The 25,859-nt window shown below is 39.5% G+C and overlaps 1 protein-coding gene and 1 long non-coding RNA gene across 3 annotated transcripts; both read right to left on the reverse strand.

Moving 5' to 3' along the window:
- Positions 1–60: 60 nt before the first annotated feature.
- Positions 61–14,161, reverse strand: prx (periaxin). Of its 2 annotated transcripts, XM_029255409.1 has the most exons (5): positions 14,056–14,161; positions 13,564–13,723; positions 11,943–12,136; positions 7,426–10,281; positions 61–7,332 (listed from the first exon to the last, which is right to left on the reverse strand). In XM_029255409.1, the coding sequence occupies exons 1-5, from the start codon at positions 14,095–14,097 to the stop codon at positions 865–867; spliced, it is 9,720 nt and encodes a 3,239-aa protein (XP_029111242.1). In that variant the 5' UTR covers positions 14,098–14,161; the 3' UTR covers positions 61–864. The 2 variants fall into 2 exon arrangements, with proteins under 2 accessions (XP_029111242.1, XP_029111241.1); XM_029255408.1 differs by having other exon boundaries at positions 63–10,281.
- Positions 14,162–15,360: 1,199 nt separating this feature from the next.
- LOC114911596 (uncharacterized) lies at positions 15,361–23,973 on the reverse strand. The gene is made up of 2 exons (XR_003797951.1): positions 23,790–23,973; positions 15,361–15,417 (listed from the first exon to the last, which is right to left on the reverse strand). It is a non-coding gene; the product is annotated as an uncharacterized LOC114911596 (long non-coding RNA).
- Between the last annotated feature and the right edge of the window lie 1,886 nt (positions 23,974–25,859).

Raw genomic sequence — 25,859 nt, forward strand, 5'->3', positions numbered from 1 at the left:
TAAATAGTATGTCATTTCATTGCTAGAAACAACTAATTATTATCTCGCTTTAGACAACATGAAGCAGACATTTATAGTTGTGAATGCATTGTATGAACAGCTTTAAAATTCAGAATTCAAAATAAAAGCTCTTAGTTTTATTTTATTTACATTATTATTCTGAACATCAAACTGTTTTTGCCAACAGCATATCCAAAAGTTAGTTTAACATATAATAATCACAATGTTCGGGTGCATCACATACAGTGTACTTACAAAACTTGCCCCCTTTGCACCATGTGTTTGTTCATACTTAAGTGAAAAGGTTCTTCAAAATAAAGCCAGTAAAAGCTATGTAAACCAATGCAAATTTTAAAAGAAACAACTAAATTGTTTTGCATTTAACAGGGTTAAATAAGGAGGAGGAAAGGATGAAAATAGACTTCAATAAAAAATACACATGAAATGCCTCTGTAAGTACTAACTCCACGAGTGTTAACTGTGGCTTTTAGCAGTTACAGATGGCGACAACATAATAATGAAGTGACCCTCGCCCAGTATCACTCCCCCCGCTGGTGTACTGTGCCGGTCTAGGATCGCATGGGTGCGGAATCAGGTTTCTGCTATCTCGATTTTGAAACTTCTTGCAGACTTATCCCTGTTAGAGCACTGAAGTGGGAACCTGTGTCTCATGGGAAAATTCACTGATTTGATGTGAAAGTCTGTGGTGAACAGGGGATTCAAAAAGAATTTAGGACCAATAAACGGAGAGTGTTTTCCTTTAGTATCTGTTTCCTATTTGCTGTCCTTGCCATGCTTCCCATCTTTACCAACCACTGTAGAAGCCTCAGCCTGTCTCTGGTGCCTCACAGAGATAAAGCCAGTTTATACCTTTGGGCTGGGGGATTCTGACCCCTGGCGTTCCTTCAGCATCTCTGTCCGGGCTCTAGACGACACCACGGACTCAGTCTTTTCACCCTCACCTTTCCCTACTTTTTTGGTTAAGCTGGAAAAGGTGACATTAGGTGCCTTGATTTTGATCTTGCTTTCTTTGTCATCACCTGCAGTTTCTTCTTTTTTCATCAGTTTCATGCTCATCTCGGCTTCCTCCTCTCCAGTACTCCATTTAGAATATGGAGATGAGAACTCAACCTTTGGCATCTTAAGTTTCCCAAATTTAGCTGTTTCTTCCTTGGATCCATTTTCAGTTTTAGTGTTCTGTTTACCTCCTGTTAATTTTATATTTCTGTTTTCCCCATTTTCATGTCCATTTACTGGAGCTGCTCCCTTTTCTTTTGAATTAGATTTCCCAAAGCTTGGCTTCATTTTGATCTTTGGCACTTTTATTTTGGCTTCAGCAGCCTCTTCTCCAGAGGAACTGCCTGGTATGGCTGATATATCAGACTTAGGATTAACTAGAACGAATACTGCTTTCTTCACTTTAGGTATCTTGGGTACCTCATGCTGAATTCTAGTTTTTGAAGAAGCTAGAGGAATTTCGGGTGTTTTTGGTTTAGATCTTTCTGGTTTTACATCTGATGCTTCAAGTACTGCAGTAGTATTTGGTGGGGTGATAGCAGGGAGGGAGACCTCAAACTTCGGTATTTTGATTTTATTTCTCTTTTCAATGTCTCCCTCTGTGTCTTCAGCTGGTGTGGTTCCTTCAGTCTTACCCTCATCATAGCCATATATCTTTGGACCTGAGATCTCTAACTCAGGAATTTTACACTTTGGTGATTTGGTTTCTGTGTCATGCAGCTGAGCATCAGGGATGTCAGTAGATCCTCCTTTGGACACTGAAAATTCCACCTCTGGAAGTGTAATTTTTGGTATTTGGAACTTTCTGTCCACCCCTTCCCTGTCATCTTCAGGAACTTCTTTAGGGTCTTTTCTGAATTTGTTTTTTTTCATTTCAAATGGACTCCCCATCTCATCTTCTCCAAGACTTTTCTTCTCTGTGTTCAGTGTAGCATTTCCTCCAACCTTTAACTTCGGCATTTCAATTTTGAACTTTGTGCCTTTAATCTTTGGCCCTTTTACTTTCTCCTTAACTCCCAAAGTTTCTGCATCAGGGATCTCAATCTTTTCTTTTTCCTTATCAGCTTTTGGTAAACTTATATCCAACTTAACATCTCCTTTTGGAACGTGGATGTCTAATGTTGGAATTTTCATTTTTGGATGCTCTGCCTGAACATCCTGGCCAGCTGTTTCAGTTTTTTGTTTTTTCTTCTTAATTACAGGGTCATACTTTGGTTTTTCTGTAGTCAGGTCAAGATGAAGGTCTGGAGCAGAAATCTTTGGCAAACCAAATGATGGAAGTTTAAACTTTCCCTCTCCTTCTGCCACCTCTTCTTTACTTGACGTTTCAGGATCATCTTCATTTCCTTTTGAAAGTGATAAATCTACTTTTGGGATTTTGATTTTGGGCATTTTAAATTTACCATCCTCATCTATTTCAGCATCCAGAGCATCCGTGTCCTCCATTTTGGCTTTTGGAATAGATATGTCTACTTTGGGAATTTTGAGTTTGGGCATTGCAAATGTACCATCTTCTGGTTCTGTAATTGGGGTATCAGCATCCTCTGGTGATCCTTTAGGAACTGATATATCTACCTTTGGAATTTTCATTTTGGGTGGTTTAAATTTTCTTTCATCCTCAGTCTTTACGTTTAGTGAATCAATGTCCTCCACTGTACTTTTTGGAACTGTTATGTCTACTAAGGTTACTTTTGGCATCTTCATCTTAAAGTCATGTCTTTCAAAATTTCCATTACTTTCAGAATTTTGATTTCTGCCAGAATCAAATGACACATCATACTTTTCAGTTGGAAGGCCTACACCAAGACTAATTGTTGGAGCCGATATGCCAATAGTTGGCAGCTTGGGAATTTTCAGGTTTCCTTCATAGCTTCTGATATCAGCTTCAGAGACATCAACTTCTGCTTTGGGAAGCAGCACTTCTCCTTCTGGTTCCTTTGATGCTGGTAAAGAAATCTCAACGGATGGCATTTTGACTCTAGGTTTTGGATCACATTCTATGTTGACTCCACTAACATCCAGTCCACTTTCTTTAGAACCTAACTTAGGCATTGAGAACTTTGGTATTTTCAGTTTATATTTTGTTTTGTCTCCGTGGCTGTCTAAAGAATTTTCAGACCTTTTAATTTCCACTTTTCCTTTTTTTACTTTTGCATCCACCTCAGTACCATCTACTGTGACTTCTCCCTCTGTCTTTGGTCCAAAAACTGGCATTTTAATTTTTGGCACCTTCACTTTACCTTTTACTTCACCTGCATCAGCTGAAGATGTTTTGTATACTTCACGAGATGGACTGATTCTTATTCTTCCTCCCCCTTCAAAGTCTGCACTTTTTGATTTGCCTCCAAATTTTGGAAGAAAAAACTTTGGCATTTTTAGAGATGCATCTGAACTTGATGATGAAGATGGCCTACCACCTTCTGCTTTAAGTAGTTCTATTTCTTCTCTGTCATCTCCTTTTCCTTTTGAAAATCCAAAGTCTAGGTCTAATTTAAAGGGTCCTTTTTGAGAACCTGCACTTTCAATATGTGCCTCTGAAGATTTAATTTCAATTCCTTTCTCTTTTTCCAAAGTGAGTGGTTTAGGCATTTTTATTTCAATACTTGGGACCTTTTCACTCCACTCAGTTTTGTGGTCGCCAACATTTATGTCACTGGATGCTTCAGATTTGCTTTTTGGCATTTTGATATTTAGATCAATTTCTGGTAGTTTTGGAGTTGATATATCAAGTGCTGGCATGTTTATTGTTGGAATCTTCAATTTTGTATGGTCTTCCTGAGTTCCAAATTCAGGGCCCTTAATTTTGAATTTGGATTTTGGTGGTTCAACTTTAGGTGGGGTGACATCTCTTTTACTTTTAGACAAAGAAATATTAGCATCCGGAAGATTTCCTTTGCCAAATGTGATTCCGAATGATGATTTAGGAAATTGGAAAAGGACATCTTTACCAGCATGTCCTTCATCTACATCTACTTCTGCTGGCATCACTTTTGGTAATGAAACATCAATTGTGGGCATTTTGATTTTCCCACCTTTTCCAGCATGTCCTTCAATATCCAGGTCAGGTTCTGGTGACTTTATTTTGGGAAGTGACACATCAAAAGAAGGCATTTTAAATTTCCCACCTTTAACAGCATGTCCTTCAACATCCACCTCTAGTTCTGGTGGCTTTACTGTTGGGAGTGAAACATCAACTGTGGGGATTTTAAATTTCCCATCTTTATCAGAAAGTCCTTCAACATCCATCTCTAGATCTGGTGACTTCACTTTTGGTAGTGAAACATCAATTGTGGGCATTTTGAACTTCCCACCTTTTCCATGAAGTCCTTCAACTTCAACATCTACTTCTGGTGACTTTATTTTGGGAAGTGACACATCAAAAGCAGGCATTTTAAATTTCCCATCTTTACCAGCATGTCCTTCAACTTCCACGTCTAGTTCTGGTGATTTTACTTTTGGGAGTGAAACATCAATTGTGGGCATTTTGAATTTCCCACCTTTACCAGCATGTCCTTCAACATCCACGTCTAGTTCTGGTGGCTTTATTTTGGGGAGAGACACATCAAAAGTTGGCATTTTAAATTTCGTACCTTTACTAGCACGTCCTTCAACATCCACATCCAGTTCTGGTGACTTCATTTTGGGAAGAGACACATCAAAAGTAGGGATTTTAAATTTTCCACCTTTGCCAGCATCTCCTTCAACTTCCACCTCTACTTCTGGTGATTTTACTTTTGGCAGTGAAACATCAATTGTGGGCATTTTAAATTTCCCACCCTTTTCAGCATGTCCTTCAACATCCATGTCTAGTTCTGGTGACTTTATTTTGGGGAGAGACACATCAAAAGTTGGCATTTTAAATTTCCCATCTTTACCAGCACGTCCTTCAACATCCACCTCCAGTTCTGGTGACTTCATTTTGGGAAGTGACACATCAAAGGTCGGCATTTTAAATTTCCCACCTTTGCCAGCATGTCCTTCAACTTCCACGTCTAGTTCTGGTGATTTTACTTTTGGCAGTGAAACATCAATTGTGGGCATTTTCAACTTCCCGCCTTTACCAGCATGTCCTTCCACTTCCACGTCTATTTCTGGTGGCTTTATTTTGGGGAGAGACACATCAAAAGTTGGCATTTTAAATTTCGTACCTTTACTAGCACGTCCTTCAACATCCACATCCAGTTCTGGTGACTTCATTTTGGGAAGAGACACATCAAAAGTAGGGATTTTAAATTTTCCACCTTTGCCAGCATCTCCTTCAACTTCCACCTCTACTTCTGGTGATTTTACTTTTGGCAGTGAAACATCAATTGTGGGCATTTTAAATTTCCCACCCTTTTCAGCATGTCCTTCAACATCCATGTCTAGTTCTGGTGACTTTATTTTGGGGAGAGACACATCAAAAGTTGGCATTTTAAATTTCCCATCTTTACCAGCACGTCCTTCAACATCCACCTCCAGTTCTGGTGACTTCATTTTGGGAAGTGACACATCAAAGGTCGGCATTTTAAATTTCCCACCTTTGCCAGCATGTCCTTCAACTTCCACGTCTAGTTCTGGTGATTTTACTTTTGGCAGTGAAACATCAATTGTGGGCATTTTCAACTTCCCGCCTTTACCAGCATGTCCTTCCACTTCCACGTCTATTTCTGGTGACTTCACTTTTGGTAGTGAAACATCAATTGTGGGCATTTTCAACTTCCCACCTTTACCAGGAAGTCCTTCAACATCCACCTCCAGTTCTGGTGACTTCATTTTGGGAAGTGACACATCAAAAGTAGGCATTTTAAATTTCCCACCTTTGCCAGCATGTCCTTCAACTTCCACCTCTAGTTCTGGTGATTTTACTTTTGGTAGCGAAACATCAATTGTAGGCATTTTCAACTTCCCGCCTTTACCAGCATGTCCTTCCGCTTCCACGTCTATTTCTGGTGACTTCACTTTTGGTAGCGAAGCATCAATTGTGGGCATTTTGAATTTCCCATCTTTATCAGGAAGTCCTTCAACATCTACGTCAAGTTCTGGTGACTTCATCTTTGGCAGTGAAACATCAACTGAGGGCATTTTGAGCTTCCCACCTTTACCAACATGTCCTTCAACTTCCACCTCTAGTTCTGGTGACTTCATTTTGGGAAGCGACACATCAAAAGTCGGTATTTTAAATTTTCCACCTTTACCAGCATGTCCTTCAACATCCACGTCTAGTTCTGGTGGCTTTATTTTGGGAAGCGACACATCAAAGGTCGGCATTTTAAATTTCGTACCTTTACTAGCACGTCCTTCAACATCCACCTCCAGTTCTGGTGACTTCATTTTGGGAAGAGACACATCAAAAGTAGGGATTTTAAATTTTCCACCTTTGCCAGCATCTCCTTCAACTTCCACGTCTACTTCTGGTGATTTTACTTTTGGTAGTGAAACATCAATTGTGGGCATTTTAAATTTCCCACCCTTTTCAGCATGTCCTTCAACATCCACGTCTAGTTCTGGTGACTTTATTTTGGGAAGTGACACATCAAAAGTTGGCATTTTAAATTTGCCACCTTTACCAGCACGTCCTTCAACATCCACGTCTAGTTCTGGTGATTTTACTTTTGGTAGTGAAACATCAATTGTGGGCATTTTAAATTTCCCACCCTTTTCAGCATGTCCTTCAACATCCACGTCTAGTTCTGGTGACTTTATTTTGGGAAGTGACACATCAAAAGTAGGGATTTTAAATTTGCCACCTTTGCCAGCATCTCCTTCAACTTCCACGTCTAGTTCTGGTGATTTTACTTTTGGCAATGAAACATCAATTGTGGGCATTTTCAGCTTCCCACCTTTACCAGGAAGTCCTTCAACATCCACGTCTAGTTCTGGGGACTTTATTTTGGGGAGAGACACATCAAAGGTCGGCATTTTAAATTTTCCACCTTTACCAGCATGTCCTTCAACATCCACGTCTAGTTCTGGTGACTTCATTTTGGGAAGTGACACATCAAAAGTAGGGATTTTAAATTTGCCACCTTTGCCAGCATGTCCTTCAACTTCCACCTCCAGTTCTGGTGATTTTACTTTTGGTAGTGAAACATCAATTGTGGGCATTTTCAACTTCCCACCTTTACCAGCATGTCCTTCCACTTCCACGTCTATTTCTGGTGACTTCACTTTTGGTAGTGAAACATCAATTGTGGGCATTTTAAATTTCCCACTCTTTTCAGCATGTCCTTCAACATCCACCTCTAGTTCTGGTGACTTTATTTTGGGGAGAGACACATCAAAAGTTGGCATTTTAAATTTCCCATCCTTACCAGGAATTCCTTCAACATCCACCTCCAGTTCTGGTGACTTCATTTTGGGAAGTGACACATCAAAAGTAGGGATTTTAAATTTCCCACCTTTGCCAGCACGTCCTTCAACATCCACCTCCAGTTCTGGTGACTTCATTTTGGGAAGAGACACATCAAAAGTAGGCATTTTAAATTTCCCACCTTTGCCAGCATCTCCTTCAACTTCCACGTCTACTTCTGGTGATTTTACTTTTGGCAATGAAACATCAATTGTGGGCATTTTCAACTTCCCACCTTTACCAGCATGTCCTTCCACTTCCACGTCTAGTTCTGGTGACTTTATTTTGGGGAGAGACACATCAAAAGTTGGCATTTTAAATTTCCCATCTTTACCAGCACGTCCTTCAACATCCACCTTCAGTTCTGGTGACTTCATTTGGGGAAGTGACACATCAAAAGTAGGGATTTTAAATTTCCCACCTTTGCCAGCATCTCCTTCAACTTCCACGTCTACTTCTGGTGATTTTACTTTTGGCAGTGAAACATCAATTGTGGGCATTTTCAACTTCCCGCCTTTACCAGCATGTCCTTCCACTTCCACGTCTATTTCTGGTGACTTCACTTTTGGTAGTGAAACATCAATTGTGGGCATTTTAAATTTCCCACTCTTTTCAGCATCTCCTTCTACATCCACCTCTAGTTCTGGTGACTTTATTTTGGGGAGAGACACATCAAAAGTTGGCATTTTAAATTTCCCATCCTTACCAGCACGTCCTTCAACATCCACCTCCAGTTCTGGTGACTTCATTTTGGGAAGTGACACATCAAAAGTAGGGATTTTAAATTTCCCACCTTTGCCAGCACGTCCTTCAACATCCACCTCCAGTTCTGGTGACTTCATTTTGGGAAGAGACACATCAAAAGTAGGCATTTTAAATTTCCCACCTTTGCCAGCATCTCCTTCAACTTCCACGTCTAGTTCTGGTGATTTTACTTTTGGCAGTGAAACATCAATTGTGGGCATTTTCAACTTCCCACCTTTACCAACATGTCCTTCCACTTCCACGTCTATTTCTGGTGACTTCACTTTTGGTAGTGAAACATCAATTGTGGGCATTTTAAATTTCCCACCCTTTTCAGCATGTCCTTCAACATCCACGTCTAGTTCTGGTGACTTTATTTTGGGGAGAGACACATCAAAAGTTGGCATTTTAAATTTCCCATCTTTACCAGCACGTCCTTCAACATCCACCTCCAGTTCTGGTGACTTCATTTGGGGAAGTGACACATCAAAAGTAGGGATTTTAAATTTCCCACCTTTGCCAGCATCTCCTTCAACTTCCACGTCTACTTCTGGTGATTTTACTTTTGGCAGTGAAACATCAATTGTGGGCATTTTCAACTTCCCGCCTTTTCCATGAAGTCCTTCAACTTCAACATCTACTTCTGGTGACTTTATTTTGGGAAGTGACACATCAAAAGCAGGCATTTTAAATTTCCCATCTTTATCAGAAAGTCCTTCAACATCCATCTCTAGATCTGGTGACTTCACTTTTGGCAGTGAAACATCAATTGTGGGCATTTTGAACTTCCCACCTTTTCCATGAAGTCCTTCAACTTCAACATCTACTTCTGGTGACTTTATTTTGGGAAGTGACACATCAAAAGCAGGCATTTTAAATTTCCCATCTTTACCAGCATGTCCTTCAACTTCCACGTCTAGTTCTGGTGATTTTACTTTTGGGAGTGAAACATCAATTGTGGGCATTTTGAATTTCCCACCTTTACCAGCATGTCCTTCAACTTCCACGTCTACTTCTGGTGACTTCACTCTTGGTAGTGAAACATCAATTGTGGGCATTTTCAGCTTCCCACCTTTTCCATGAAGTCCTTCAACTTCAGCATCTACTTCTGGTGATTTTATTTTGGGAAGTGACACATCAACTCCAGGTATTTTAAATTTACCCGTTTTTCCTTCTTCATCTACATTAGGAGATCCATTTTTTGGCAACGGAATGTCAACTTTTGGAAAAGAGCTTTTCGGTCCATCAATTTCATCTGGAACTTCAGTTTCTAATCCATGTGTCAGTTTTGGCAATGAAATACCTATATTAGGCATGCTTATTTTTGTACCTTTGAAATCAACACTCTTTTCATTGCTGTCTTTGGTTTTAATATCTACAGCTGAGCCTTTAACTTCAGTACTAGGGGCTGAAATCCTGATGTCAGTGTCCGGTCCTTCAACATTCCCTTTTACTCCAAACGTTGGCATGGATATCTTTGGCATTTTTAGTTTAAAATCTAGTTTCTCCTTGTTGCCATGACTTTCTCCAGTTTTTTCCACTTCACCTTCAGCTTTTCCTTTGCCTTTCGGCAGGTGCAGACCAAGTTCACCTTCTGCAGTTGGACCACCAAAACCAGTGTCTTTTTTACTAGACGGTAAGGAAAAATCAAATTCCACTGAGGGGGGTCTGAGTTTTGGCTGAGGTGGTTTTAGCTCCACATTTGTTTCAGGTGAGATGGCTTTAGTTTTCTTAGTTTTACTAAAAGCCATCCCAAATTCCGGTGGCTTCCCTTTGGCCTTGACCACTTCAGATACCTTTGCCTCCTTACTGCCTCCTGAAGGAGTGAGATTCACCTGTCCCTCTGGCTTTGCTGAGTCCACATTAACATCCCCTACAGCTCCTTTCACTTTCTTTTTAGGGAACCTTATCTTTCCTTTCTTCCTACCTGTCATTGATACTTCTTCTGATAGCTTAAATCCTGTGAAATGCAAACCACCTTCTACAGGAATTTTTCCACCCTTTTTCAGCTTGTGAAACTTTGGTAGGGCAAATTCCACATCCATAGGGCTGTACTCCAATTTTTCTGAGGACATTTCTTTTCCCATCTCTGCTGCAGCTGTTGCTTTTTTGTTTTCTTTCAGTCTTTTCAAGCCAAACCTTCCTCCTCTCTTTTTCTTAGCCTTGAAAGGTTTAATGCTTTTGACGCTCTGCAATACAAATGTAAAACATATCTTCAGTTGTTGTATTAAAATGAAATGCAAAAACTCTAAATACTTCTTTGATCTAGGAGTGGGACGATATACTGTATTATTGTTTACAGTGTAATATTCTGTATCTGATTCACAGTACCATACATTCTCACACACACACACACACACACACACACACTTTCTGAACCGCTTGTCCCATACGGGGTCATACATTCACAGTACCATAATTGATTATGACACCCAAACTAGTTAAATAATAAGAGTCTTCTAAAAATGTAACAGCTGTAAAAATTAGCATTGGAGTGCAGAAACAAAACTTTTACCCCGCAGGTGTTATAGTAGAAATTTGATGATTTATTTTTTTTTCCTGAATAATTTCAATTTTTATTTTTGCCAGGTGTTCTATTTTTTTTTTGTAGTAAACAGAAAGGTAACTTTCTTTTCAAACAGACATTGTCTAAATATTCACAGCACATCAATTTGCATTTTTTGTCTTTTGTGGTATGTTTATCTTAATACTTATTACCAAAATTTTTGGACATAAATATGTTTCTGAAAATATCAGAAATGTTTCTGTGTACATAGAAATAGTAATCTTTTATCTACGATAGAGGAAGTAATAGATCAAGTAACAAAAAGTCACTTTTGCACAGAAAAGATGGCCTTCAAAATTGTGGACATGGATTTTGTTGTACTAGAGTGCAAAAGAAAAAAATATGTCGCTCACTTCACCCTCTTGATGTGTTTTATCCACGACTAGATGGAGGCAATGGAAAGTTTGAAAAGAAACAAGCTGAGTCCCTCTTGACAGAGGGACATAACTACTGGATTTAGTTATTTAGTCCATAATTACTGAATATAGTACTAAAGGCAATTTATATTTCCTAAGCCAAGGACACCTTTTGTATCACAGATTTTCTTGTTGGAAAGATATGAATTAACATATCAGACCCATTGCTGTATCACTTTTTCATCATATAACTCTTTATTTTCCGAGGAATTAATATAGATAAATAAATAAACAAGCAAATAAATAAATAAATGTTTCATGATGAATGATTAAAGATACTGAACAGAATTTGGTAGTGAACTCATATTACATATTTCATGTTTGATTTATGCAAGAACAGTGAAAGAAACATACTTTATTACTACAGCAATCAATAAGTACTTTAAATGTCCCAAATTTCAAGTTGTAATCACTAATGGCAGGAATTTGAGGAGGAAATTTCATATGTTCAAGATGACTGGCTGACCTCCTGAGGGCAATTCAGTAAGAAAATCATTACATTGTTGTTTGTGAGTTTTACTACTTCTGGATCATACAGAGAGATTTGAACTTGCGCTAAAGGGGGAAAAAAAAATTCTTCCCTAAAAATTACCAGTAAAAATAAAAATTCCAAATACTTTCAGATTATATTGAAATAAATCAGGTGAACACAGGCTGCATGAAAGATTTTGAGATGGATATGTGAAATGCTTTCTTTAATATTTCTATCAAAAAAGCATATATCTTAATAAAGTATAACTTTCGGCCGTTTTGCATGGTAATCACAAAATTAATATTTCATACTGTCCCACACCAATCATGAACGTTTTCTTTAACTTTTCTTTAACCGGAGTGGAGAGTTGGTGAATTGCAGAACAGTTCTGATTACCATTTTAGGCATTTTGGCTTTGGGTCCCTTCAGGTCAAAATGAGCAGCCCCTGGGTGCACGCTGACATCAGTGCCTGGTACTGTCCTCTTTAGTAAAAAGGAGACCTTATAAGGTTCAGCACATTGCAGGATCTTTAGGGCATCTTCATACTTCACATTATCAAAGTATACTCTGGCACTAAGTAACTGATCTCCTGTAGAAAAAAGCAAAGAAAGCATAAGAAATAAAATGGATACACGATGGTGATCAAGAATAAGGCTTCCAATGTTACGCATTAGTCCTGTTTTAAATGTGAAAACTGAAACAAAAAGGCTGTACTTAAAAATTCACTGGAAAGAAATGGCAAAAACTAAATTAAACTAGAAATGAAACAAATAACACTGAACTATAAGACACCATTTTTAAGTTGATACTTTGTATGATGGATTGAATATACAGTACCAGTCAAAAGTTTCCTGGAAACTATTTGCTTTCACAATACATTTCTTGGACAAATATCAGCAGGAAATCAGCCGACGTCTTCCCAGTTCTTCTGCAGCAGTTCCATGAGATGTAATCCACTTGTGGGTTGCTTTGTTTTCACACTTCTGTCCAGTTTGTCCCATGCAAGTACTGTCCAGGCTGACTAGGTGCACTCAAACTTTTGACTGGTACTGTACTTATTTAAACAAAGAATTTCTAACAACATATATCACCATCACTGGAATAATTTTTTTTAAACTACGTTCTTACAAAAGCTGAAATACGTTTTTACACATAGTGTCTATTTTACAGTACTGAACATAAAATATACTGTATTTAATTCAAAATTGCTTTTGAATGCCTAAGAAAATTATGGTGTTTTTTGCAAATAAGAAATTGAACAATTTCACTAAAAATATCTTTAGACATTACAAACAACTTTTTTACCCTGAAATGCAACAAAAAGGCTGATTAAAAACTGAAATTCCAAAGTTTCATAAAAAGCAAGGCAAAGCAGTTGATTATTAGCAGATACATCTCCACCACTTCTACAGCCAGTGCACGTGAAACGATATGTTAGCCTCGTAACATATAAATATAGTTTCATTTATTCTTAACAGGGTGTGATGTTGTCTACAATGCTTGAGCTGTGTGCTTGGACTTGGGTTCAGTCTGCGTGGAGGTTGCATGTTCTCCCCATGTTCACGTGGGTTTCTGACTTTCTCCCACAGCCCAAAGAGTCAGGTGAACACAAGCGTCTGTATCAGGTGAAGTGGTAACCCTAAATTTTCTGTAGTGTGTGTATGTGTGAGTGAGTGTGTGATAGCACTGTGGTGGAGAAAAAGCTCTAATAAGGGGCCAAATTAGACACATTTACTCCAGTGTACTACTCCTTTTGTAACATAGGCCTCTTATCGGGGAAAATAATAAAAGAGAAAAAAGAAAGAATTACAGTGATGGATTATATTTTTAAAAATCATTTTAATGTAAGTGATACACAGGTATTTTGCATCCCAAAAATTTGAACTTAATATCCCACATTATCGCAAAGTCTTGGTCAGAAATTTCTGACCCCATTGGAATAACATTTTCTTTTTCAGGAGTTGTGTTTCACAACTTGACAGTTTTCCAGGCAAGTTTTTCCATGTTATCTTTTACCTTTCTGCAGGCTTAGGTGTTTTGCTGCAGGCGAGTCCTTCAGTACTTCTTTGACAAAAATACCTCGCTCCCCTCCTCCTGTGACACTGTAGCCACTAGCCCCAGCTTCTGCCTCTGTCTCCATGACAACCTCCACCAATTCTGTGGTGGGGGCCTCCTCCTGGTTAAAATAAAAAGTTAAATAACAACCATCCTGTGTCTCCATTCTCTATTACAGCCTGCTCCCATCACCAATTTCAGTCAAGTGTTGAATTTTGTACATAATCAAAAATGATGCTCTTTTGAACAACTGACCAGTGTAAGGTTATTAGTGTATAGGGATACATGACAGAGGAGTGCGGTATGGAAATATAAGAAGCTGAGATGTAAAACCCAATTATTTTTCAAAAACCTGACTAAAAATGTAAAGTCACATTTTTTATGTCTGTCAAATACTGCAAAGATAACTGAAGGAGATGGGTAGGTGGTCACCCCTACCTAAGAAATACTAACCTGCACTGGGGGACTCATGGCTCCTTGGGAAGAATGAGACATTTCTTTCAGACAGCTTCGCTTCAGACTCAGCACCTTCTTCAACTCTTCATGTAGCTTCTCCTTCTGAGCCTGAGAACCCAGAGAACAACTGAGTAACTTATACCTCCTAATTCCTTCAATATGTATGATCACATCCAACCTACGCATGTCAAATTCTGACAAAAAACGCAGACTATTGAAATGATCCAGACTTCCTTCATTCCAAACAATGCACAATTTTTAAAAGTTAAAAATCAAATGCTGACTGAAAAATATAACGTATAAATAAATTATTTTTAACATCAAATATGACCATTGAATCATATCTCACTCAATCATTGTATTATTACTTGGTTAGTATATAGTTCTACCTTGCAGCACTTTACATATGAAATGGGAAGAACAAAAAGTTGTCATTTGGTCTACTAGTATTAACACAAGAAGCAGTTTTGTGTTTTACAAAAATCAAAACAAGTGACACAATATGATTAATCATCACAGGCTGCGATATATCATTGGTACTATGGTTTTCACAGAGAACAGGAGGAATACATGAATTAGCCACACTTGCCAATCTCTCGGGGCTTTCTTGCTCTTCTGTTAGGGTGCTTGGATGAAGAGTTTGGTACGGAGCAGCGGCTGGCCTGTCCAAGGAGGGTGGTTGCTTTTTGTCCTTTATGTGACAATGTAGAATGCAAAAGATTCAGAGATTTTGTCAGACAGACAAAAAGTATGGGGTGAAAAATTTTAAATTAGCAGTGTGTTTTTAATTACTGTCCCCTGAGATGATGTTCAAATGCATAATGTGTAAGTAATAACTACTGGATCAATGTCTAAAAATTGTAATCCTCAAAATTTTCTGTCCGAGTTCATAAGCTATTGATTTGTTTTAATATTTGAATTACACCAGGCATCTTGGATTGCAGCATTGTTAGTAATTCATTTATTCATTATAGTAGTTATTTTCTGCATTATGCAGCATTTATTAATCTTTTTTAATATAATTATTTAATTAATAAAAAAATATTTTTATTATTATTATTATGCTGGCTGCTGGTGAATGAACCATTTAATGAAAGAAAATTGATAATATCAGTGCAGGTCATGCACAGTATCTCTTAGTTTGCACATATTCCGCAGTGGTGCTGTTTGAAAAAAGCCTTGATTCAAGTGCAATACGAACACTGCGTTCCTCCTTGGAAGTGAAAATAAAGTGAAAGGCATGTTTCAGTGACAAAAGAAAAAACAAACTTTAAAAAATAAAAAGTAAATTAAGGTAGCTTACTGTTGGCTCTCTTCCTCTGGGGAAAGTGTGCCTTTCATCTGGGTCTCTGTCAGAGCCTGCAGAATAAGGAAATACGTGTCATTGCAGCATAGGCAGCAAACAGGCACTGCCTCTTAAACTATACAGATCATTAAAATCATGGGGGATTTCCTATTCAATCCATTGCATTAAAAATTGCAAGGCTTCTTCAAAAAGACCTGATCATTCCCTACACACCAGCAAGAGTGCTGCATTCCTTCACATTTGGCCACTTGGTGATCCTGCTCTTAAGGTATCCAAAATAAAAAATCAGTAGCTCCTCAGTTTTGGCTCCTGTGTTTCAGAAAGAACTCCCTCTTTCCCTCAACACTGCTGAATCCCTTCACTGAATGTGGTTCTCAAAACACATGTTTTTGACACACTGCTCTCCACTGATCTCCTAACAGCTGCGTTAGCATCACATTCTCTTTCATGACCTTTGTCATATTTCATATCTGACTTTCAATTCTATGGGCATATACTCATTATATGTGCCATGAAAAATCGGTGTTACTGCACAAAATACCCTTCGCTAATTGTGCCTCTGTATCTAAAGTTCTTCACTTGCTGTGAAGTGCACCTTTGTTCACCAAACTTTTGAAAAGTATTCAACGTTAGAAATCTGATGATGCAGAGAATGTTTCTGATACAGATCTTTAGTAGGACATGCTGTTCTGGCAGAAGAAATGTGTGCACCTTTCATCTGCTAGTGCTCCATGCAACTCTAAATATTGCCAGAGCTCACTGAAGTATGCGAGTCCCCACCCTCTAGAGTGGCCCAGATCGAGTTTCAATCAGGCACAGGAGGACATTACAATATCAGCATATTTTTCATGCCTTTGGTGGACAGTATTGGATGTCAAACTGGGTCACGGGATGATGAAAACTTCTCAGGCATAAACAACTACCCATTCCAGAGGTGCTTTTTCTGTTTTATGTTTTTAGATCTTGATGAGAGACGATATAGCAGCAGCTTTGCTGGAGGAAATGTATACTCGACTCTTATGTGATGCTAGACCTCTACAATGTCTCATAAAAATATATTTTACACAACAAGCTTAAGAAAACCAGCATTTTTGCTGAGTTATTTTAATACCATAATAGGTACTATACAGTGGCAGCAGGGCCATTTGGCCTAGACTTCACCATACAGGGGAATCTCAGCTCAGCCAGGAGTGCATTAGAATGTAATATACAAACTGATCACCAGAATGCCTAAAACTAACCCCAAATAAAATCATACTTTCATACATTCTACAAATAAAAAAATGCATGCCATTCTTTAGGTTAAAAGTTTTTCTACTCCTCTTCCCAAACAGTGGGTGAATCTCACAATCTGAAATGTCTTGGGCTTCATTTGAGCTCTTGGTGTAAAGTATACCATGATATATATTTATTTTACTTATACCTATGTACTTTGATTTCACTATTAGCTTTTGAAATTCTGTCACTGACATGTGAAACACATAACAGCACTTTCTCTTTTAGGTATGAACCCTGTAATCTTTCGATCTGTTTCAATCATGGAATTCTAGGCTTAAGCGGGGAATTTTCTTGGGTTCAATGAATTTTTCTGTAATGACCTGATGTCTTTAATTTACCACAGAACAGCGACAACCACTTAATCTGCTATAACAACATTTGCTTTTCCAGAATTTCATCTCTTATTGAAGAAAAGGTGTTGGGACTCATACCTTTCATGTAAGTTAAAAAAAAAAAAATTCTTAGAATAGACATGCAGAGCTGATGTCTACATACTGAATTCTCATCCACTGTTTCTAGGGTAATTGAAGAATAGAAATTAAATGTAATCTGAATCTCCCCTAAAGTGCATGTTTGGGATCTTCAGATGAAAGCTACGTTTGGACGGTCAAGGTCATTGTGTCACAGCAGTAGCCATCCTGAGACTGAAACCCTCAATGTTGAGGTCCGATGTGGAGCACCATAACTGCACTAGTCGGCTGCCTCTGTATGAGTGAGAGAAGCAGCTGCCCAAGCCGGTTCTCGTCCCAGAAGAGGGGATGGAATGGTCCGCATAGCTGGGCCCACATTCTGTATATAGACACGGCCCTGACACACATCTGCCTGACTACTGACCTATGAAGCAGAAAACTTTAAGCTGGACCGCAAGAAATCCAGGGAGGAGAGAGAGACAGACACACCCCACCCAGCAATTGAATATCAAAAAGTCAGAAGAGCTATTAATTTCCAAGCAATCATTTGGTTGGTTAAATGTGATACATTTAACTGGACTTTTAATATATGAACTGTGTTCAAGAACAGGCAGCTATGACTGCTTTACGCTGTAGTATGAGCTTGACAAAGATTAAATCATGCATAACTGCATAGTGTTGTACATGTGCTTTCTGAGTTAATTTCTGAAGAAAATTAATGAGAATTTTTTTTTTTTTTTTTTTACACAGTAGATGGTAAACACTGACCAGAAATATGTGAACATGAGAAGAGCCCGAAAAAAATTTGGAGTAAGTATAATCAGTATTGAAGATGCAGTTTGAGAAAGTGAGAAAAGAAGTAAAAAACTAAAAATAGCGCTATACGGTTTAGTCCTTCAGAAAGAAGATCTTGGTTAAATTATTTCAGAAACGGTAGAATTGCTTGTGAAGTTTGCAGAAAATGTTATAATTCAAACAAACTAAATGACAATTCAAATAAATATGCAGAAAATATTTCTGGTTAAATTAAATCTTTTGGAGACAGATCAGGGTCATGAAACCTGAACTTCAACTGTGAGAAACTTCAGCTGAGCTATGGGAACAACAAAAATCGTAAAACTCCCATATGAATATGTATAAGTCCAGTGGTAGGTCCTGCATTATACAGACTAAGCACATTTCCATCCTACTTTTGTTGCTTTTCATTGTTCTCACTGATAATATTTTGCTATTGCAACTGTAAAAGGAAACAGGTATGAGTTTAAAGTAAAGAGACGAAGGAATACCCTTGAACTAAATAAATTATACAGCCATGCATAAATGTGAAGAACATCACCTATGCATCTATCTTGAAAGTGTATTGGCTCCCAAAGTTATGAACATTCAAGTTACAAACTTTTGAAGATACAAAGACTTCCCAGGTTCCTAATTTTTATAACACATCTGAAGTATTTTCTTCACCGTTCTATTTTCTAAAATTTCCGCAGCAGCGCATGATCAACTTGTTCCTGCATGTAGCCGTTACCTGGCAGTAAAATGCTCCCAAACAGAACAGAAGTGTAGGGCTGCCTTGATGCAACTGGCTTCCACAGTATCTATAGCTCACTTGTGATTTTTCTGTTAGCTATGGGATGAACTGGTCAACAATCGACACAGAACGGTGAAAAAAATATTTTTATTTCAGCAACTGTAAATTTGTTTCATTATTATGTATAGTACAAAGTTAAGAAAAATTTTACAAAGGCCTTACAAAGTATTTTTATTTAAGCTTAAATCCAAGATTTTCACAGAGCCTTATCGAATAATCTTATAACTAAATTGCTGAACACTTGTATTATAGTTTTTGCTGATTGTGTAGATAAACTGGACGTGGAAAGAAGCCCATGAACACTGAATATGTTTACATGACCAGTCAATCAGCAATGAGGATTGAATGGGAAGTTGTGAGGGTGGTAATTTTCACTTTCAGCAATTTTAGGTGAATTGTAATTTAGTTTGAAGTTTGAGAAAAACAGTAAAGTGTTTCACTCCCATCGCCTGGTGTCCCATTTGATGTGTCGTGCCTTATGCCCTATGCTTCCAGGGTAGGGCCTCGATGTCTGCAAATCTAGTCAGATTTCGGTAATAATGGGTAGTGATACAGATTTTTTTTTTTTTTTTTTATTTATTACAGTTTCATGTGAGGTTTCCACAGAACCGAAGCTGTGAATAAGTGGAAACATGTCTGACCTATGTAGGATTTATTATGAGCTAGAAGTAAAAAATGACTTTGGAGATAATAAAGTTACTTCAGATTTCATGTCCCAGTTGAGTTTAAGTTGAGGAACCAACTATATAGGCATAGTGAAAATAAAAAATATACAGTAGGTACCACTGACTATCAAGTACAAGAGGAAATCAAACACAGGTAGTAAGGTAAAAAAGATCAATAAGAACTGTTACCTCATTTTATTTCCTTCAGAGGCCTGTACAGCACAACTAAAAATATAAATGTTTTCCATGGATTTGTTAGACCTGCTGCTCTTACAGGTTGATTTTAAGACCTTTTTGTTTTCATGAAGACCAATAATTCCATTTTAAAAGGACAGAGAAGCCCATTAAATAACTGTAGCCAGGAAATCACTAACAAGAAACAAAAGAGGTGCAAAGGAAGAGTCACAAGCGTGTTTTGTCTATGGATTATAACATTAAAGCAATGGCATGTGTGTCATAGGAGTAGAGGTAGCTCAGAGTAAATTTTACTCTCACAGGTCTAAAACACAATTGGCAAGAACTACAGAGGCTATTTTAGGCAACTAATAAGACTGGTTTATTGGATTATGCTGACTGTGATTTAAAAGTCATTAGTCATTTATGGACATCAGATGGTTGTTCAAGGCACCTTTTGCAAACACATTGAAATGTGTTACCCTTTTGTTACTTGATGCTTTTTTTCTGAAGCAACTGAAAATGTGAAGCTATCTACAGCGATTTATCCATTTATGTTATCATATCACTATTTATATTAATTCAGAGTAAATACCTTGCTCACCCCGTATGAGCCTAGCGGTGTGTACCTTGCTCACAGGTACATGCTATAGCAGAAGAAGGGGTTCCGACTGCAGAAGCAACTGCTCTAACCACTGCACTACCTGCTGTCTCACAAGGGTATTTATTAACAGAGGCAGCAATAAAAAGGGGAAAAAAATTAATGCTTCTGTTTTTTCGGTGAGTCACATTTTTTCAAAGAATGCGCGCACGCACGCGCGCACACACACACACACACACACACACACACACACACGGTGGCTTAAGCCACTTGTCCCAAGCAGAGTCATGGTGAACCGGAGCCCAACCCAGCAACACAGGGCGCAAGTCTGGAGGGGGCGGGGACACACCCAGGACGGGACACCAGTCTGTCGTACGGCACCTCAAGCGGGACTCGAACACCAGACCTGCCAGAGAGCAGGACCTGGCCAAACCAGCTGCACCACTGCACCCCCTTCAAAGAATGCTACATTTATAAAGTAACAGTAATTAAAAAAGACTTCTTACGTTTATTCTTAGTAATTCTGCTCTCATACAGCACTTGGGTTCTTTGGGTGTAGGTTCAAAGCCAGCTCAGTCTATGTGGAGTTTGCATGTTTTTCCCATGTTCATGTGGGTTTCCTCTGGCACTCTGCTATCATCCCTCAGTGCAAAGACATGCAGTTCAGGTTGATGGGCTCACATAGCGCACCTAGTGTGTAACTGGTAGTCCACGCTTAGCTGCACCCATTGTTTTTGGCTCCTTACAGCCCCAGTCCTGGCTTGGATGAGTGGTTAATGGCAGTGAGTGAGTGAATGAGTGAATAAGTGAGTGAGTGAGAGTTTGCCTTCTTGGGTTAGTTAGATTACACAATTAGGCGCTTGGACTTCCTACAATGGCCAGTTCTTTATTGACGCACAAAAATACTGGGAAAAATGAGGAACACAAGTCTAGTTCACACTGGGTGGTTTCCATCCTCCTGGCTAAAAGTGGCAATATACTCTTTCAGCTTTTACTTTATTCCGTGTAAAGTCTACTTCTGTGCAACTGTTAATTTCATCAAAAACAACGGAACTGCCGCAGAAGTTTCTTTACTTCGACATGTAATTTCGAGCCCATTCTTAGTTAAACCAAGAAGTTAGAATGCATCCCCACGCTGTACAAGATAAGTCCATGAGTCAGAGTATAAAGGTCAAAGATGAATGTTTTCAATCCCGTGTTTATCCGGGGAACAATGAGGGGGAAGCCTTCTCTCACATTGCTGGCATTCTCAGAAAAGGTCCAGGGCTGCAAAGCACCGTGGGCTGATGTACTGCAGTGTTTACCTCCAGTGTTCTGCTGGGATCCATGCCAGTCCCTGACCATCAGCTCACTGCACATGACTACACTCCTCAGCTGTTTTAAGGAATAAAGTGTAAAACCATTGCATGGCACAAGTCACTTTGACTGTTCTTGTAGCACTGTGTAGTACTGCAGGTAAATTCAGGTTCAGGTGGTTCTGCCGCCCGGTCTTTTCCAGTGCTACTATTTTTTACTGTGAGAATCCAGACTGAGTGGTCATGCGGTACATGTCAAAAGCCTAGCTGGTCCTATAGAAATATTGCACAGGTTGCTCAGGTGTACTCAAATATTTGCCTATTGCTGTATCTAAAGTACGCTTGAGTATGTCTCCACAGGTGCCTTCTTGCTAAAACACATGTATCTAATGTACTGTGTAGTATATTTTACTATGGTATGAATTCAAAAATAATCTCAGTGCCACTGACAGCACCATCAAAAAGGATCCTATAGCCTGGAAACATGGGCAAGTTACAGCAGCCATGGAAAGATTACATTAAGACGCTATAAATGTCTTTAGCGAAAAGCTAAGCTCCACTATTTTAGCATATGTTGCCACTTGTTAAGGAGGGACACGAGCAAAGGAAGTCCTTCACTGTTCACTGTTTCCAGGGACCTTGTTGTGATATAGGCAGGATCAACTTTATGTACATTGTTGATTCCTGATATTCTCCCAGCTCCACCAGCGTTTACTTTCCAGCGTAGACTAGCGGATAACACATTTACGCGTAAAATGTGATCGGAATGACCTACTAGCAGTCGGCAGTGAAACATCAGTTTATGTATTACAGTCGTGTACAGTATTCGTTCACATACCCTTTTTAGTGCCATGTCCCCAAACACCTGGTGTTTTTCCAAGTATTGTGGAGGGAAACACATCGACCCAGGTTCACTTGTTCCTGCACTACAACAGGTCTCATCTGTGCTTGTCTCTGTGAAGCACCTTTTTGACTTAGAGCTGGACTCTTGCTGCTAACTGTAACCAAACACCCTAGAGAGATCGTGCTTGCAGAAACACAACACGTACAGTAAGGAAAAAAAACATATGCAACTGCAGGGTCTATGGAAACACCAAAAAGATGTCATTATGAAGCGAATGTTAATTCACAACATCATTCCTAATGTAAATACCATATATAATGGAGTTCTGTATCACTACCCCATCCATCCACCTGCCATGGCCCCAGCTTTTCAGTCCCTGCTCCAGCACTACCTAGTGCGTGCTGAGGCGATCAAGGACCAACTGGAAGTGTGGTGCACTTCACCTTGCTGCCAACTTGCAAACCACAGGCATTTGTTAGGTATCTAGGAGTAGTAATGTGTGGCGTGCTGAGAAATCCCAATAGTCCTCTCAGGCTGAAAATACCATGCCAATGAGTTCATATCACTTCTGAACCCCCACTTCTTTATAATGAGCTCAACACCACTCCTTTTATATGTGTTTACAAACTGAGCTGAAAAGGGTTGGGTACACGTCCAGTCAATACAAAAAAATCAACAAAACATTTTTCAAAAACCAAAAGCATCAAATACTTATTATCACTACATTTGTCACATCGGTGTCTACATTGTTTAAACTAGAACTCAGTAACAGCTGCGGCTTCAGATTTGTTGAGACAATATGCATTTAAAGACCCAGAAAGGAGGTTCCTCCTGAAAGTAAACCCTCTGCAGAGAACAACCTTCTGGCCAGACTGTGTTGGCCGTCTTGGCAGGGCATATTAAGCAATAGAACAAGCTATGTTTGAAGAATCTACAGATCCCATGACCCACACATGCTGCAGCTGTTGCCGTAGTATGAAATTCAGAGGCTGTCTTAAAATACGCGCTGCCGCTCGCCCAGCATTGCTCGCAAACGGAGGCAGCTGCTGTGATTTATGGAGCGACTTCTCTCCTACTTTGAATTCTTAATGAATATATTGAATTCTAAATGGTCACACGTGGTCAGGACAGCGATCCCACAAAATGTTGCACACACAAATGGATTGCAAAGCATGAAAGAAACAAGACAGCCGTTGTGGAAACCATAGAATCTGCATAAAATTACTTCCTGAAAGTCTACCATTCAATTCTGTTCAAAGCGCATAAATTGCTAGCACAATCTGAACCTTTTTCTTTTCACCATTTCACCCACTCAACATAAGCCGCTGACATTCTCATACAACACTTGGTTTCCTTCGCATTCCTCTATTAAAAACAGGACATAATGTCATACAAACAATACAAGAACTGAATGCTCTCATATGAGACTCTAAATTCCACCTTTTCATCTATAAAGAAAACTGAAGCCCCATCAAGACTTTGCATCAGAAGATCAACACAGGTTGACTGGACGGTTACAAGTTGTCCGCTTAGTGCAAAGGAAGCTTGGGAAGGCAGAGGCAACACTTACCTTCCCCTTCTCTACCTGCCTTGCTTGTGGAAGAGAGCTCAGCGACAGGGACCTCACTGCTCTTGGCACTCGCGCTCTGCTCTCATTCACTCCTCACCCCTGTTGCCAGCAGCCTTAGTTCTTCACTACAGTGTCTTAGATAGGAATCCTGGACCGGACCGTCAGCGTTTGCACGGGGCGGTGGCCTTGCAGGCGACTGGATATCATTTGACGGGATGCCCCAAATTAGAAGTGCGAGGGGGGTGCTGTGGGTAGGCAGAGGAGTGGAGTCCAGGCTCAACAGTTCCAGAGGCTGGCCTCAGAAGTGCACGCTGTCTGATTTTAGAAAAAGTGCTCACATGCTCTGGCAACATACAACAACAGGGTGGCCTGAGCATACAAAGCTTGTATAGAATTTGGAGTTCATTAAGAGGGGGGAAGGGGGGGAAAAAAAAAAAAAAAAAAAAATCACAAAAATTTACTTTAGAAAGAAGCAGCATGCTACATGATTTATAAATTTCCGTTCTGGACAACGTTCCCAAAATAAGCCAGAAAGAATTTTTTGAGGTTGTTGCTGCTGCGCATTTGGGAGGGGACCTTGACTGCTTTCTCAGACAGGGTCCAGGCTGACGCAGTTTGAGTCCCAAAGCGATACTGTGGACATAGGAGGCACTTCGCTTAATGTGTGTCAACCAGATAGCAGATTAGCCTCTATGGCCACCAAAAGAAAGAAATGCCAGGGATGCCTGCCAAAGGATCAGGGTATTGAAACTGGCCAAATCCACTATTGTTCCCGCTCGCTGAAACAAAACTGGGATTTAGCAGGCCAGGCAGCAGACAGACACACAGACAGACACAGAGACACACAGGCAGGCAGACAGACAGACAGAAGCAGGCTGTTGGGCAAAGCCAGCATACCCTAACGGGGCTGCGTTCTCCTCGTCAGCAGTTCGAGGTGTCAGGAAACCCGAGTCAGTGCGTGGGGACGATGGTGGCACATGCTGGGCACCGTGAAAACGGACCTGAATGCTCCGAATGAGGAACTGCATAACAAAATGACAACTCTAGAAACTAGTCATACGGTTGCCTTATTTGCATGCCTTGTATAGCAATTCCTGACCTCACAGACAAACCCGAAAGGAGATCTACGAAAAACAATTTAGGAAGAAACAGCCTTAACTGCTGCTGGAAGCAGACAATAATGAAACATAGTTTTTTTTTGGAAGTAATTTCTGTATTTCAAACCAGTGATTTACTGCCAAAACGCAATATACAAAATGAGTTTCCGACACGTATTTTGCATTTACTTATATAACTTTTTTTTACTGTCTTCAAACTTCCTTCCCATCACATATTAATATTAAAATCATAATTATTGTAGAAAAGAGAAAAACCCAGTGAGAAGACCTGACCATATGTTACATGGTTATGTAAAGATCAGCAGTTAACAGGGTAAATGATATATTACATTAGTGTCACATCAAATGTGACCTTCCAAACCCTCACAAGGTGTTAATATTGACCAGAGACAGATTTATATTTTTAGAAAAACATACCACTGGTATAACATACATACAACTCAACAATACATCTTATTAAACACATTTCGTCTTAAGTAAATCAGACAGTCAAAAGAAATTCTTGCCGGGTCCTGGAAGCACTGATTTATTAAGAGGTTGTTAATAGATGAACTGCAACTTTGAACAAGACTGACCTTAAGAGAGGTGAATAAGAGATTGCAAGGGCAGTAATAAAAAGCACCACCTTACCATAGATGCAATGCTGACAGGTAAAGTGTATAAAATGACACAAGGTCACACGCGTACCATCTGACATTGCGAGAAAAACTGCCGTCTCCCAAGCCTGCACTGACCCCACCACCATTACCCAGCCCACCTGCACTAGAAGATGGCGCCCAGGTGACTCTGAAAATCCCTCGAAGACAGTCACACATCCTCCAGGAGAAAAATCACAGCACACCAGGAGCAAAAGTGATGAAGACTGTGAACAAACCCAAAGAAGCAGGTTCTTGAGAGGGTTTCGCCAGGTCAGCGCCCTGGGACAAGAGGCACTGCGCCTAACACATGGAGA

Source organism: Scleropages formosus, chromosome 10 (genome assembly GCF_900964775.1).
Source record: "Scleropages formosus chromosome 10, fSclFor1.1, whole genome shotgun sequence".
Taxonomy (NCBI): Eukaryota; Metazoa; Chordata; class Actinopteri; order Osteoglossiformes; family Osteoglossidae; genus Scleropages; species Scleropages formosus.

Coding starts and splice junctions, on each gene's coding strand:
- prx (XM_029255408.1), bottom strand. CDS start 14,097: ATGTCTCATTCTTCCCAAGGAGCCATGAGTCCCCCAGTGCAG. Junction 13,724..14,055: donor CCATGAGTCCCCCAGTGCAG/GTTAGTATTTCT, acceptor TATTTTAACCAG/GAGGAGGCCCCCACCACAGA. Junction 12,137..13,563: donor ACACCTAAGCCTGCAGAAAG/GTAAAAGATAAC, acceptor TTTTTTCTACAG/GAGATCAGTTACTTAGTGCC.